General features: G+C 40.6%; 1 protein-coding gene across 2 annotated transcripts; it reads right to left on the reverse strand.

Moving 5' to 3' along the window:
- Nucleotides 1-1716: 1716 nt before the first annotated feature.
- On the reverse strand, nucleotides 1717-9340 carry LOC130234217 (protein-lysine 6-oxidase-like). 2 transcript variants are annotated; one of them, XM_056464498.1, is made up of 7 exons: nucleotides 8841-9336; nucleotides 8239-8347; nucleotides 7025-7156; nucleotides 3328-3484; nucleotides 2941-3036; nucleotides 2209-2324; nucleotides 1717-2115 (listed from the first exon to the last, which is right to left on the reverse strand). In XM_056464498.1, the coding sequence occupies exons 1-7, from the start codon at nucleotides 9244-9246 to the stop codon at nucleotides 2109-2111; spliced, it is 1023 nt and encodes a 340-aa protein (XP_056320473.1). In that variant the 5' UTR covers nucleotides 9247-9336; the 3' UTR covers nucleotides 1717-2108. The 2 variants fall into 2 exon arrangements, with proteins under 2 accessions (XP_056320473.1, XP_056320474.1); XM_056464499.1 differs by lacking the exon at nucleotides 1717-2115 and having other exon boundaries at nucleotides 2205-2324; nucleotides 8841-9340.
- Between the last annotated feature and the right edge of the window lie 6397 nt (nucleotides 9341-15737).

Genomic DNA, 15737 nt, shown 5'->3' on the forward strand with positions numbered 1-15737 from the left:
TACTATAGTTGTTGTCGTACCATAGCAACTGTAGAATCACCACAGCAGATTGCTGTAGTTGTTGTGTTACCATAGCAACTGTAGAATCACCACAACAGATCAATCACTATAGTTGTTGTGTTACCATAGCAACTGTAGAATCACAACAAATTGCTGTAGTTGTGTTACCATAGCAACTGTAGAATCATCACAACAGATCAATTGCTATAATTGTGTTACCATAGCACCCGGAGGAAACCCACACCAACACGGGGACTCAAACCAGCCACCTTCTTGCAGTGAGGCCACAGTGCTAACCACTGAGCCACAGTGCTGCTCATCAATTGATCTTTTTTTTTAATTACTTAAACTATCAATTAGTACATTTTAATCTATTTTTTTAATTAGGATATTATAATTGCACAAAGGAGGCTGTTACATATAGATTACTTTTTAGATATAAATTTGATTAGAATTATGGAACTTACAATAACCTTAGGTGCACGCACGCACACACACACACGCACACACAGAATAATAAGAACACACATGAGAATTAAAAATACATATTCTCATTGCTTTTATTCAAGTTAAGTTTTTCCCTCCTAAACTAAAGTGACGTTAATGTCAATAGCACCTTTAAGAGGCGGAAACTATTACAATGTCTTCAAACACAACGATAACACAACCTCCATGCAGATCTACAAAACCATCATGATCTTCATGTTTACATCATTAATTAACTAAATGTAAAACAACATCATTAACATAGATATTAAGTTGACTCTTTAATAAAATAATAATTAAAATGCTACACCTGACTCATTCATTTACACTAAGATAATGAGTTTAAACATGTTTTTTATTAGGATTTCCATTAATAACATCTAAATCAGTAATATAAATCAGGTTACATTTACTGGAGAAGCAAAAAGACATGGGACAAATGAAACCTTACTTCAGTTTATGGGTAAATATTAGAAATATATCTAATATCAGAGTCAGAAAAATGTCATTAAAATTTAAATTAGTGCTGCAGATTAATCTGAATTAATCACATCCAAAATAAAAGTTTGTTTTGAACATATAAGATATGTGTGTCATTCATTCATTTTCTTTTTGGCTTAGTCCCTTTATTAATCAGGGGTCACCACAGCGGAATGAACCGCCAACTTATCCAGCATGTGTTTTATGCAGCGAATGCCCTTCCAGCCGCAACCCAACACTGGGAAACACCTACACACTCTACAGCCAATTTAGCTTTTTCAATTCCCCTATAGCGCATGTGTTTGGATTGTGGGGGAAACCGGAGCACCCATTGTAAACCCACACCAACACGGGGAGAACATGCAAACTCCACACAGAAACACCAACTGACCCAGCCGGTACTCGAACCAGTGACCTTCTTGCTGTGAGGTGACTGCGCCACCGTGATGCCTGATATGTGTGTATTCCATATATATATATATTTATTATGTATATATAACACACATATATTTAAAAAAAACTGAACAATTCATTTCTTTTGCATAGATATTTATATTTATATATATATATATATATATACATACATACACATATTATATCTAGTCTAAATAATCATTTTCTCAGATATATGCATGCATGTGTGTATTTATGTATACATAATATAAAAATATATATGTATAAATATATAAATAATACCTATAAATATATGTATATGTATAAATAAATACAAAATATATATGTACACACACACACACACATATTAAGTCAAAACTAACTTTTATTTTGGATGCTGTTAATTATGATTAATATTTTATATAAATTATAAACTAAATTAATTCAGCATTACTTTTCTGACCTTACAGGCAGATTTCTGCTCTTGTTTTAAACATAATTTCATTAAAATAATTCCAGTATTCAGTAAAGTTTATCATTTTGATGCTCAAGTAAATAATCAAAAGTAAATAATCAGATGTTAATGTTATTTATTTAGGACAAATGAGTCTTGCAGTTGATCTGTGTAACCTGAGAGCTCATACCTCTGTCATACTAATAACGCTGCAGAGCTATTTTCAGATATACAGAAGTGGACTTTATTTCTCCTGGTGAACAGATGATCTGGGATGTTGAGGATGTTTCTGGTGCTAGTGTCTGTGAAGAGAAAGATTGGACACGCTCAGCATATTCTGACACATGAGGGTGTTTCTGTCAGGTCCTGTAGGATCAATGAAGCGCAGCACTTACGGACTCATGGTGCAGCCGGACACATGCGCGTAGTTTCCAGTGTAATGAACATCGCAGCGGACATTATTATTACTGAAGTCTGACTCCGACACCTGGAAACCTGGATTTACTGTAACCTGCAATCATATATAGAGCATATGAAGTATAGATTATTACAATCATTAGCAACAGAGTGCAGAAATGTTCACTGTAATTCCTATAATAATTATTCCTGGATATATTCACACACAACTGGGTTTAATCCCCGTATAAACGTCATCTTTGCATAATAGGTGCTCTTTAATAGCTACAGTCCTCGTCATGTGATGTGTGTTCAGTAATGTACTGTTATTTATAAGCAGAATGTTTATTGGAGGCGACACGGTGGCGCAGTAGGTAGTGCTGTCGCCTCACAGCAAGAAGGTCGCTTGTTTGAGTCTCGGCTGGGTCAGTGTGTGTTTCTGTGTGGAGTTTGCATGTTCTCCCCGTGTTGGCATGGGTTTTCTCCGGGTGCTCCGGTTTCCCCCACAGTCCAAACACATGTGGTACAGGTGAATTGGGTAGGCTAAATTGTCCGTAGTGTATGAGTGTGAATGAGTGTGTATGGGTGTTTCCCAAAGATGGGTTGCAGCTGGAAGGGCATCTGCTGCGTAAAAAATGTACTGGATAAGTTGGCGGTTCATTTTGCTGTGGTGACCCTGGATTAATAAAGGGACTAAGCTGTAAAGAAAATGAATGAATGTTTATTGTAACCTTCAGTATGTATCTTCCAGGTTGGACGTCTGTGATGTCGATCCACTGACAGTCGATGTCAGCGCTATACGTGTCGTAACAGCCAGGACTCAAACCCTGCGGTGCGCACAAACACACACACAGTAAATTACAGCTCATCATGATGGTGTCCTCTGTGATTAGGGCTGCCATTTGCATTGTTGTGCTGTAATTGTGCATTGCTGGATTTGGGCTTTCAGCAGTCACGTTGACATTACACTGAACTGAACTAAACTGTGAAATCTGGACTGAGGCACTTTCAGTTTATCAGAACTTCATCTGGTAAACTGCTTTGACACAATCTAATCTGTAAAAGTGCTATAGAAATATGATGAACTGATGAAAAATGAATTGAACTGAATTGATGACCTGCGTGTGGGACGTGCAGGCGTAGCGTCGGTGGTATCCCGGGTCGCAGGACGTGTCCTCCAGACAGAAACTGGCTTTATGGCCTTCAGCTACTCTCTGTTGAGTTCTGGAGTCCAGCAGATCGTAATGGCAGAACTCATTCATGCTGTGATAGTGGCTGAAACACACAACAGATCACAACTCTACACACTGCAAAACTGCTCTACTCTTCTAAAGTCTTTTTTCTAGTCCAAAATATGTTATAAAATATAGTTATAAAATATATTCTAGTTCTAAAATAAAAATACAATGGTGCTGCAGTGTTTGTGTGTAGTATCGTAGTGTTTGGTGTGCAGTATTGCAGTGTTTGGTGTGCAGTATTGCAGTGTTTGTGTGTATTATTGCAGTGTTTGTGTGTATATTGCAGTGTTTGTGTGTATATTGCAGTGTTTGTGTGTAGTATTGCAGTGTTTGTCTGTATATTGCAGTGTTTGTGTGTATATTGCAGTGTTTGTGTGTAGTATCGTAGTGTTTGGTGTGCAGTATTGCAGTGTTTGTGTGTATATTGCAGTGTTTGTGTGTATATTGCAGTGTTTGTGTGTAGTATTGCAGTGTTTGTCTGTATATTGCAGTGTTTGTGTGTATATTGCAGTGTTTGTGTGTAGTATCGTAGTGTTTGGTGTGCAGTATTGCAGTGTTTGTGTGTATTATTGCAGTGTTTGTGTGTATATTGCAGTGTTTGTGTGTATATTGCAGTGTTTGTGTGTAGTATTGCAGTGTTTGTCTGTATATTGCAGTGTTTGTGTGTATATTGCAGTGTTTGTGTGTAGTATCGCAGTGTTTGGTGTGCAGTATCGCAGTGTTTGTGTGTATTATTGCAGTGTTTGTGTGTATATTGCAGTGTTTGTGTGTATATTGCAGTGTTTGTGTGTATATTGCAGTGTTTGTGTGTAGTATTGCAGTGTTTGTGTGTATATTGCAGTGTTTGTGTGTATATTGCAGTGTTTGTGTGTATATTGCAGTGTTTGTGTGTATATTGCGGTGTTTGTGTGTAGTATCGCAGTGTTTGGTGTGCAGTATTGCAGTGTTTGTAGTACTGCAGTGTTGTGTGTGCAATAATGTGGTGTTTTTGTGTAGTTTTGCAGTGTTTGTTGTATCGCAGTGTTTGTGTGAGGTATTGCAGTGTTGTGTGTGCAACAATGTGGTATTTATGTGTAGTATTACAGTGTGTGTGGTGTTACAGTGTTTGTGCGCAGTGTGTAGTAGTGCAGTGTTTGTGTGCAGTGTGTAGTATAGCGATGTTTGTAGTATCGCAGTGTGTAGTATTGCATTGTTTGTGTGTATATTAGTGTTGTGTTAGTGCAGAAATGCTGTGTTTTTGTGTAGTATTGCAGTGTTTGTGTGCAGAGTGTAGTATTGCAGTGGTTGTGTGTGCAATAATGTGGTGTTTTTGTGTAGTATTGCAGTGTTTGTGTGCAGTGTGTAGTATTGCATTGTTGGTGTGTAGTATTGCACTGTTTGTGTGCAGTATTGCAGTGTTGTGTGTGCAATAATGTGGTGTTTTTGTGTAGTGTTGCAGTGTTTGTAGTATTGCAGTGTTTGTAGTATTGCAGTGTTTGTGTGCAGTGTGTAGTATTGCACTGTTTGTGTGCAGTATTGCAGTGTTGTGTGTGTGCTATAATGTGGTGTTTTTGAGTAGTACTGCAGTGTTTGTAGTATCGCCGTGTTTGTGTGCAGTATGTAGTATTGCAGTGTTTGTGTGTAGTATTGCAGTGGTTGTATGCAGTATTGCAGTGTTGTGTGTGCAATAATGTGGTGTTTTTGTGTAGTGTTGCAGTGTTTGTGGTTTTGCAGTGTTTGTGCGCAGTCTGAAGTATTGCAGTGTTTGTGTGTAGTATTGCGGTGTTTTTGTGTAGTATTGCAGTGGTTGTGTGTGCAATAATGTGGTGTTTTTGAGTAGTACTGCAGTGTTTGTAGTATCGCAGTGTTTGTGTGTAGTATTGCAGTGGTTGTGTGCAGTATTGCAGTGTTGTGTGCAGTATTGCAGTGTTGTGTGTGCAATAATGTGATGTTTTTGTGTAGTATTGCAGTGTTTGTGCGCAGTCTGAAGTATTGCAGTGTTTGTGTGTAGTATTGCAGTGTTTGTGTGTATATTGCAGTGTGCGGTGTATAGTTTCGCAGTGTTTGTGTTTATATTGCAGTGTGCGGTGTATAGTATTGCAGTGTTTGTGTGTATATTGCAGTGTTGCGTGTGTGCAGTAATGCAGTGTTTTTGTGTAGTATTGCAGTGTTTGTGTGCAATAATGTGTTTTTTGTGTGGTATTGCAGTGTTTGCTGTATCGCAGTGTTTGTGTGCAGTATTGCAGTGTTGCAGCGTTGTGTGTGCAATAATGTGTTTTTTGTGTAGTATTGCAGTGTCTAAAGTATCGCAGTGTTTGTGTGCAGTGTGCAGTATTGCAGTGTTCTGTGTGCGGTAATGCAGTGTTTTTTGAGTAGTATTGCGGTGTTTGTAGTATCGCAGTGTGTAGTATTGCATTGTTTGTGTGTATATTAGTGTTGTGTGCTTGCAGTAATGGAGTGTTTTTGAGTAGTATTGCAGTGTTTGTGTGTATATTGCAGTGTGCGGTGTATAGTATTGCAGTGCTTGTGTGTATATTGCAGTGTTGCGTGTGCGCATTAATGCAGTGTTTTTGTGTAGTATTGCAGTGTTTGTCTGCAGTATTGCAGTGTTGTGTGTGCAATAATGTGGTGTTTTTGTGTAGTGTTGCAGTGTTTGTGCGCAGTCTGAAGTATTGCAGTGTTTGTAGTATTGCAGTGTTTGTGTTTGTGTGTAGTATTGCAGTGTTTGTGTATATATTGCAGTGTTTGTGTATAGTATTGCAGTGTTTGTGTGTAGTGTTGCAGTGTTTGTAGTGTCGCAGTGTTTGTGTGCAGTGTGTAGTATTGCAGTGTTAGTGTGTATATTGCAGTGTTTGTGTGTATATTGCAGTGTTTGTGTGTATATTGCAGTGTTTGTGTATAGTATTGCAGTGTTTGTGTATAGTATTGCAGTGTTTGTGTGCAGTGTGTAGTGTCGCAGTGTTTGTGTTTGTGTGTATATTGCAGTGTTTGTGTATATATTGTAGTGTTTGTGTATAGTATTGCAGTGTTTGTGTGTAGTGTTGCAGTGTTTGTGTGTATATTGCAGTGTTTGTGTGCAGTGTGTAGTATTGCAGTGTTTGTGTGTATATTGCAGTGTTTGTGTGTATATTGCAGTGTTTGTGTGTATATTGCAGTGTTTGTGTGCAGTGTGTAGTGTCGCAGTGTTTGTGTGCAGTGTGTAGTATTGCAGTGTTTGTGTGTATATTGCAGTGTTTGTGTGTATATTGCAGTGTTGTGTGTATATTGCAGTGTTTGTGTGCAGTGTGTAGTGTCGCAGTGTTTGTGTGCAGTGTGTAGTATTGCAGTGTTTGTGTGTATATTGCAGTGTTTGTGTGTATATTGCAGTGTTGTGTGTGCACAGTAACACAGTGTTTTGTGTCGTATTGCAGTGTGCAGTAGTGCACTGTTTGTGTGTATATTGCAGTATTGTGCATGCAGTAATGCAGTGTGTTTGTGTAGTATTGCAGTGTTTGTTTGTAGTACTGCAATGTTAGTGTGCGTATTGCAGTGTTGTGCACGCAGTAATGTGGTGTTTTTGAGTATTATTGCAGTGTTTGTGTGTGTGTGCTCTGCGCACTTGTGACAGGAGTGCCACTCCCAGGCGTATCTCGGCTTGCTGGGCAGGAAGTCTGCGGTTCCCTGGTTCTTGACGCGCTGAGGGAACCTCAGCAGAACCCGCGTGTCGTAGTCTGCAGCTCCTGAAGCAGAGCTAAGAAACACACACACATACACCTATATGAAGATTTAAAACACTACAGATCAGTTCTTCACACCAGTGTAATAAAACAGCAAACACAAATAAAAATATGTTTGATCACTTTATTTACTTATTTACTCTCCTTCAGCTTATTCTTTGCTGATCAGGGCTCACCACTTAGGAAAGAATTGCTTATTTTAAATTATTATCATTATACGTACATTAGGGCAACACTTATCATTTGCAGACCTCATGATAATACTAGATGACCATTGCAGAAACATTTGAACATTAGATGAATGTAAATGTGCAGAAACGTACTGAACAACCATCACATTTACAACGAATAAGCAATGTGTTTGTTCTAATGTTCTGAAAACATTACATTTACATTATATTTAATCATTTAGCAGACACTTGTGTCTAAAGTAACTAGGAGTAACTTAAAGGGAAAGTTCAACCACAAAATGGTTTCAAACCTTCATGAGTTTCTTTCTACTTTTGAACACAAAAGAAGATATTTTGAAGAATGCCAGAACCATTGACTTCCATATTAGGAAAAACAAATGGAAGTCAGTAGTTACAGGTTTCCAGCTGTCTGTACAATATCTTCTATTGTGTTCATGTTTTTATTTGTAGTTTATTTCTGTTTTTGAATTGCATTATGGGATCCTGATCTTCCTTCCAGCAGCTTTTAACCTGTATAAGTGTGTTTCTGCATGTGTGTAATAGTGTGCAGTGCTGTATTGTGTGTGTTGGTGTTGTATATTACACTACAGAAACCTTGTAATAAACTGCAGCACATTTTCTGCTGTTTTACACACTCATTCCTCTACATATTAGTCCTGATATATTATATTATTACTAAAATGTCAATAAAAGTCACTTTGTTAAACTGCAGAGTTGAATTATCAACATCAGAAGTGGACAGAGCAGAGATCAACATCCCATAATGCAATTCACCACCATAAATAAACACCAAACACTGAAACTGTTCATTAACAGATAGCTTTAGTGTATATTAGCAGGAAGCCAAACCTCAAAGCTTCTTTCATTGGGCTGTAAATTAGGAGTTGCACCACTGCTATACTGACCTGGCCAGGCAGTTCTCCTCCGCCGCGCAGCGCAGGTTATACATCGGCACTCTCTGCACATACGTGGACACCTGGATCAGGTAAGGGTCCACCACCAGATCCGGCAGACCTGACACACACACACAAACATAAACACACACACACAGGACAGGTTAATGCTGCCAAGTGATGATCAACAGATAAAATCCACAAACCATCCCTCTTAAACCCAACAGGGAAACCAGCAACACTCCAGAATGCAGGATTATATGCTGTCATGGCTTTGCGATCAGTAAATGTGATTATAATGCAAGTCAATGGAGCAAAAACAGCACCAGCATCACCAAAGGAGAGTCCCAGAGTGGCATTTAGAGTTCAGACTTAGAGTTTTCTCAATGTTTTAAAGCATTTCCCCCAAAATATGTGTGAAAATAAGATTCGTCAGCAAAAACCATCACATTTGCTGAAACACAGAGAAAGATGAGGTCAAATGAGGCCAAATTAAGTGGATGAAAACGACCCAACAGCACACAAGGGTTAATGAATAAGTGATATAAATGAATATGTAGGCCTATCATAAAGTGTTTTTTTAATATCACGCATCGATAATCTTCATTTCTCACCATTCTGGAAGTAGCGGGTCCCGTATCCGTGATGCCTCTGCGGGCTGCGGTGCCTGGGCCGGTAGTAGGAGTCATAGTAATTGTAGTATGGGTTGTTTCTTACAGATTTGTAGGGGTCATAGGGGTCGTCGGACACCATCCCGTCCTCAGATCTGCTGCTGGAGTTCCTCTGCTCCGCTGCTGGAGCCTCTGGCCGGGCTGCCTCTGCTCTGCCTGCCGGCTGGTACTGTGGCCCACGGCTGCGTAGCTGGAACACCCGGCCGTTGGTGACCCAGCGGGTGCGGGAGCGCTGCGCTGCTGCTGCTGCTCTGGAGCCGACGGAGGATTGAGACGCAGCCGGCTGGAGGAGAACACACACACAGAGCAGCAGCAGAGGAAGAGGAAGAACACTGAGACGCTCCATCATACACGGAGAACAGACCTGAGGCTTCACACACACTGCCTCTCTAGCTTTCTTACACACACATACACACACACACACTCTCTCTCTCTCAGAGGAAGAACGCAGAGACCTTCCATCATACACTGAGAACAGAGACCTGATGAGGAGGAGGAGCTGCTGATAACATACACACACACACACACACTGCTGAACACTGACACACTGCACCATCTCTCTATCACACACTTTCTGTCTCTCTCTAATGCACTCTCTCTCACACGCACACACTTTCTCTCTCTCTCACACACACACAGACACTTTCTGTCTCTCACACACACTCTCTCACACTCTCTCTTTTTGTCTCTCACTCGCACATACACACACACACACACACTCCCTCTCTCGCTAATGATATTGTCTACGGCCTAACCCAAACAGAGACAACTGCACATCATCAGACACTAATAAACATCTACATTCAGTCATCGAGCAGAAGCTTTTGTTCAAAGCGACTCACAATGAGGAGGAATTCAACAAGAGGCGACACACACACACACACACACACACACACACACACAGGAGGAGGGAGTGTGTCTGCAGGTGGTTTGTCAATCCCACTCACCTGTGTGAAGTACATATGTTGAATCAACAGTGACTACGTTTACATGGACATCAGTAATGGAATGATTTGCCTTAATCTGAATAAAACAATAATAAGATGAAGGCGTTTACATGAGCTGCCCTTTGAATGTTCCTTTCAGGATCCTGTTTTACATGTTGTGTTTAGGGCCAGACGGATTCTGCAGACATTTTGTGCTATTTCTGCACCGATTTGTGTTAAAAATCTGTGGATTTATGTGGAATTATTTTGGGATTATCATAACTAAAACCTTAATATATGAACTAAAAAGTAATACCTTTTTAACTTTAATGTTTACAACGCAAATCCAATTAGATCCACTTATTAGGTAAAAAATATTACTTTACAAGCTGTATTTAAATAAATTATATGAAAATCTTTTGTTCATTCATTTTCTTTTCAGCTTAGTCCCTTTATTAATCTGGGGTCGCCACAGCGGAATGAAACAACCAACTTATCCAGCACATGTTTTACACAGCGGATGCCCTTCCAACTGCATCCCATCTCTGGGAAATATCCACACACACTCACACTCATACATTACGGACAATTTAGCCTACCCACTTCACCTGTACCACATGTCTTTGGACTGTGGGGGAAACCGGAGCACCCGGAGGAAACCCATGCAAACACAGGGAGAACATGCAAACTCCACACAGAAACGCAGACTGAACCAGCCGAGGCTCGAACCAGCAACATTCTTGCTGTGAGGTGACAGCACTACCTACTGCGCCACTGCGACGCCGAAAAACTTTTATGTTAGTCAATATTATTACTAAAAATAATTTAAAAACTGAATAAATATTAAGTAAATAAATTTAAAAGTAAATAAACAGAATCAATGATGAGCTAAACATCTGTGAAAATCTGCGAATCCGTGTGGGCCCAGTTATAGCACATAATTCCATTAACATCATTGCGTCAGCAAGCTATTCACCTATCCTCCAGAGTTTCATGTAATTTCGGGTGTTTCATTCTTAATTTGTGGACTTTAACTGCAGTTTGGCACTTTCACTTTCATTCAGGAACATTTCATGCATGCCCCCCTGACAAACGAGATATTGGATGCGAGTCTGAACTGCTGGAAGAGTGTCGTTTTAATGGAGTTTGACACCGCACGCTGAATGGAAAAAAAAACACGTGTGTGTCTGTGGTGTTCACTGACTCAGTAGGTGTAGATAATAGTGTCAGACAGCCGTGTGTGTATAGACTATCCTGTCACAAAATGTGGTGAAAATCCTACATGATGGTAATAGTTTGATTGCGGTGTTTACATGTCTGTACTGCACTTCAGTAATGCCACTAAAATGGGTTGTTTAGTTCGGTTATGACCTTAATCTGATTAAATTAATCAGAAATCACTGTTTACACGGTCGACTCTTAATCAGAGGATTGTCTTAATCGTATTAAAATCAGATTATTGGTCTCCATGTAAAAATACTCAATGTCAGTTTATAGCTAAATCATTATCTTTTTAAGTTTGTCTAACTTCATGAGGAAAAATAACTTGGCTACATCTGAAATAAAAGCATATACACATGATAGACATACATTAAAAACTAAATAATATAAGAACTAATGAGTGACAGAATTCCCTTTAGCTTCAGCTTTGTCCCTTTATTTATCAGAGGTCGCCACAGCGGAATGAACCACCAACTATTCCAGCATATGTTTTACACAGTGGAGGTCCAGTACTGTGAAACACCCATACCCAATTATACAGCCAGTTTAGTTGATCAGTTCACCTATAGTGCATGTGTTTGGACTGTGGGGGAAACCGGAGCACCCGGAGGAAACCCATCCCAACACGGGGAGAACATGCAAACTCCACACAGAAATGCCCACTGACCCAGCCGGGACTCAAACCAGCAACCTTCTTGTTGTGAGGTCATAGTTGCTAAGAGACCACTGAGTCGCTGTGTCACCCCACTTTATAACAGTTTGAACTAAAATGATCATTTAATCTTATTATTATTCATTCTGCTTTAAGAAGTAAATTGCTTAAGAAGCAGCCGATTAGAAACATATGGATATATTTAGAAATAATCGTTGTTTAAGTGCATTTTTTTGTGACAATAGAGACATTTTTAAGTGTTTTCCCTCAGAAACATCCAGTAAATGTGCGTGAGGTTATGATGTTGCAGTATTTTCGGAGCAGAATCTGCTTTTTGTTTGTTTTTATTGTATTTGTGGAATGGTGGTTGGGTGTTTTTGTCCAGATTGTGCTGACCTCAGAGCAGCAGTGAAACCAGAGCACTCGTGTTTATAAGGACTGACCTCTGCGCAGTAGAGTCATATAACACACTCTACACGCTACACCTGCTTCTGCGGATCATTAGTGTTTTATTGGTATTTTGGAGGGGATACAGCCAAAAATGCATTGTGTGGGTTAAAATGACTGATTCCCAATACTATTTTAAATTTATTATTGGAATGTAATGTAATTTATCAGGTATGGCCATCCACCCAAAGCGCTTCACAATCATGAGGGGGGTCTGTCCACACCACCACCAGTGTGCAGCTCCACTTGGATGATGCTCTGGCAGAGACAGGACAACAGCACCAGAGCTTCACCACACACCAGCTATTGGTGCAGTGGAGAGACGGTGATAGAGCTAATTCAGTGGATGGGGATGATTGGGAGGCCATGATGGGTAAGGGCTGATGGAGGGAGTTTGGCCAGGACACCTAACCCCTGCTCTTGACCAGAAGTGCCCTGGGATTATTAATGAGCACAGAGAGTCAGGAGCTCGGTTTAACAGCTCATCTGAAAGACGGCGCTCACTGACAGTATAGTGTCCCCTTCACTATACTGGGGCATTAGGACTCACACAGACCCCAGGTTGAGCGCCCCCTGCTGGCCCCTCTAACACCACTTCCAACAGCAACCTAGTGTCCCCATGTGGTCTCCCATCCAGACACTGACCAGCCTCAGCCCTGCTCAGCTTCAGAGGGACCGGTGTTGGGCTGCAGAGTGATACGGCTGTGGCATTATTATCCCAATCAATATAAAATTATGAATTCTTTCAAACAGAGTCATCTTCATTCATTCGACTTAGTCCATTTATTTATCAGGGGTCGCCACAGCGGAATGAACCACCAACTATTCCAGCATATGTTTTAAACAGGGGATGCCCTTCCAACCACAATCCAGTACTGGGAGACACCTATACACACTCATTCAAACACACACTCATACACTATGGCCCGTTTAGTTGATCAGTTCACCTATAGCGCATGTGTTTGGACTGTGGGGGAAACCGGAGCAAACCCGGAGGAAACCCACACCAACACGGGGAGAACATGCAAACTCCACACAGAAACACCAACTGACCCAGCCGAGACTCGAACTAGTGACCTTCTTGCTGTGAGGCCACAGTCCTAACCACTGAGCCACTATGCCACCTAAAGCCATCTTGTGAAACACACACACACACAGGCACTATCACTCGCTCACACACACACACACACTTACCCACGCTCTATCTTTTGCTCAGCTCAGGGGAAAGTGAGACACGTCTGAAGCGGTGTGTGAGGATCAAAGTGAGAGTGTTTACCTGTGTGTATAAACTCTGCAGGTTCAGATGTGAATGAGAAGCAGATGTCTGATGCTGATCTCAACACTTTAATCTGCTTCATAATGAGCCGACGCTCCACAGGGGAAACTGCTACTAGACACACACAGGACGTATTAAACACATGGAGAATTCACCAGCAAACCCTCAAACACACACGCACACACACACACAGACTGCTTTCACATCTCCACACTCCTTCACTCTGTCTGACTGATCAGCTCTTTCCCTCATAGAGACCAAAACACTCAACACACAACATCAACATGTACTGCTATTGCTGTACACGTGGGGACATCTGCTGCTCACAATGTGATGAAAACCAGCAAAACACACACACACACACAATCTTGCTCACCCTCTCACTCATATACATTTACCCTCATTCATCACACAAATACACAATAAACACACTCTTATACACACAGACATGCTCTCACACACACACACACAAATTAACAAATATACAGACACACACACACACACACGCACACACACGCGCACACACACACACACACAGAGATAAAGTTGAACAGTAAAATTATTCACCCTCCTCCTTTTTTTCCAACACATTTCTAAACATAATAGTTTTAATAACTCATCTTTAATAACTGATTTCTTTTCTCTTCACCATAATTACAGTAATTAATATTAGACAGATAATCTTATTAGATAAAATATTAGATATTCTTCAAGACACTAGTGTTCAGCTTAAAGTGACATTTAAAGACTTAACTGGGTTATTTAGGGTAATATATATATATATATATATACATATTTTTTTTTTTAGGGCAGCACAGTGGCACAGTGGGTAGCACAATCGCCTCACAGCAAGACTTGGTTGATAAAAAAGGTGCACAACCAACAGGAACCAACCAACAGTATCTGAGGTTTACCCTAAAATGACTGAGTACAAGTGTGAAAGTGAAAGACTGAAGGAGAGTACTGACGCTGTGACACGTTACCTGATAGATTCAAAAGACCGAAGAGTCGTTAGATAAAGACAAGATTAAATAAATATCATGTTTAACAACTTTAGTGAGACGCCATCCAGCGCTACATCCCTGATCTTTTGTGCTCAAAGCACCCGCTGACTGCCCGGAGCTCAGACGTGCGCATTTGCAAGAGCGCATGACAGAGTGTGTGTGTGGTCACGTGATGTGTGTTTTCAGCGGTGCTGTGTGGACTGACAGTGTTCAGAAATGCTAAGTGAATCGCCATTTAAACGCCATTTTAAAACTAAGATGTATTAGTGTAAACGGGGTCTGAGTGTGTATTTTTTGTCAGCGGGTTGCTGCTGCGACGGGGGCAGGGCGGAGGATCGCGATGCCGGCTCAGCATCGTGATGTCTATCGGCCATCGGCAATGGATGATGGCATCGTCTGTTGACCCAACACTACTCTCTGTGTTTGATTTTCTTTTTTAGATACACGATTATGTCGTCGAACTGTTGTATAAACGCAATATCACACTTGTAGCAGTGCCATATGGCTGTATATCGGCACTGGTGGGAGGCGTGCCTTAGTGTCCCACCAGTGCTGATATACAGCCATATCGTACTGCTACAAGTGTGATATTGCTCATATGCATATATAATTATTACATCCACAAAATAGAACCAAAGCATTATAGGAAATACTGTGTAAATTTTAAACATCCCCTGGGACATATATAAAGAATAATATGTGTATATATATATAATAGTGAGTTGAAGTGTGTGTCAGAACTGGTCTGCATGAGTGTATGAGGAATGAGGATTATGCAACACTCAGTGAATCTCTGAAATGTGCAGGCGTTGTGTGTTTGTTGATGCTGTAAACATCACCTCAGATCTCCGCTCAGTGTGAGACGTGGCAGAACACACACACACACACACACACACACACACACACACACACAGATCTCCGTCTTCATCGGTGTGCAGAAGCTCATTCCAGCGGTCTCCACCTCTGTAATCTAAACACAGTGAGAACAAAGACGGGTTTGGCTTCAGGACGGCAGCGCTCTTATCAAATCAACCAACATCTGAACACAGCACAGCAGCACATCCACTGCACTGACCATACACACACACATCAGCACAACAGTGTGTGTGTGTGTGTCAATGTAAAATACACTCTTATCCAACAATAAAGTCTTTATGTGAGTGTGTACATACGTGTGCGTCAAATACGCAGCGTTATACAACAAGTGTGTGTGTGTGTGTTTGTGCATTTAAATATAAAATACACCACATTATACCAGAATAAAGTATTTGTGAGTGCTGTGTAAACCATATGCTGGAATAGTTGGCGGTTCAT

This window comes from Danio aesculapii, chromosome 8, assembly GCF_903798145.1.
Source record: "Danio aesculapii chromosome 8, fDanAes4.1, whole genome shotgun sequence".
Lineage (NCBI taxonomy): Eukaryota > Metazoa > Chordata > Actinopteri > Cypriniformes > Danionidae > Danio > Danio aesculapii.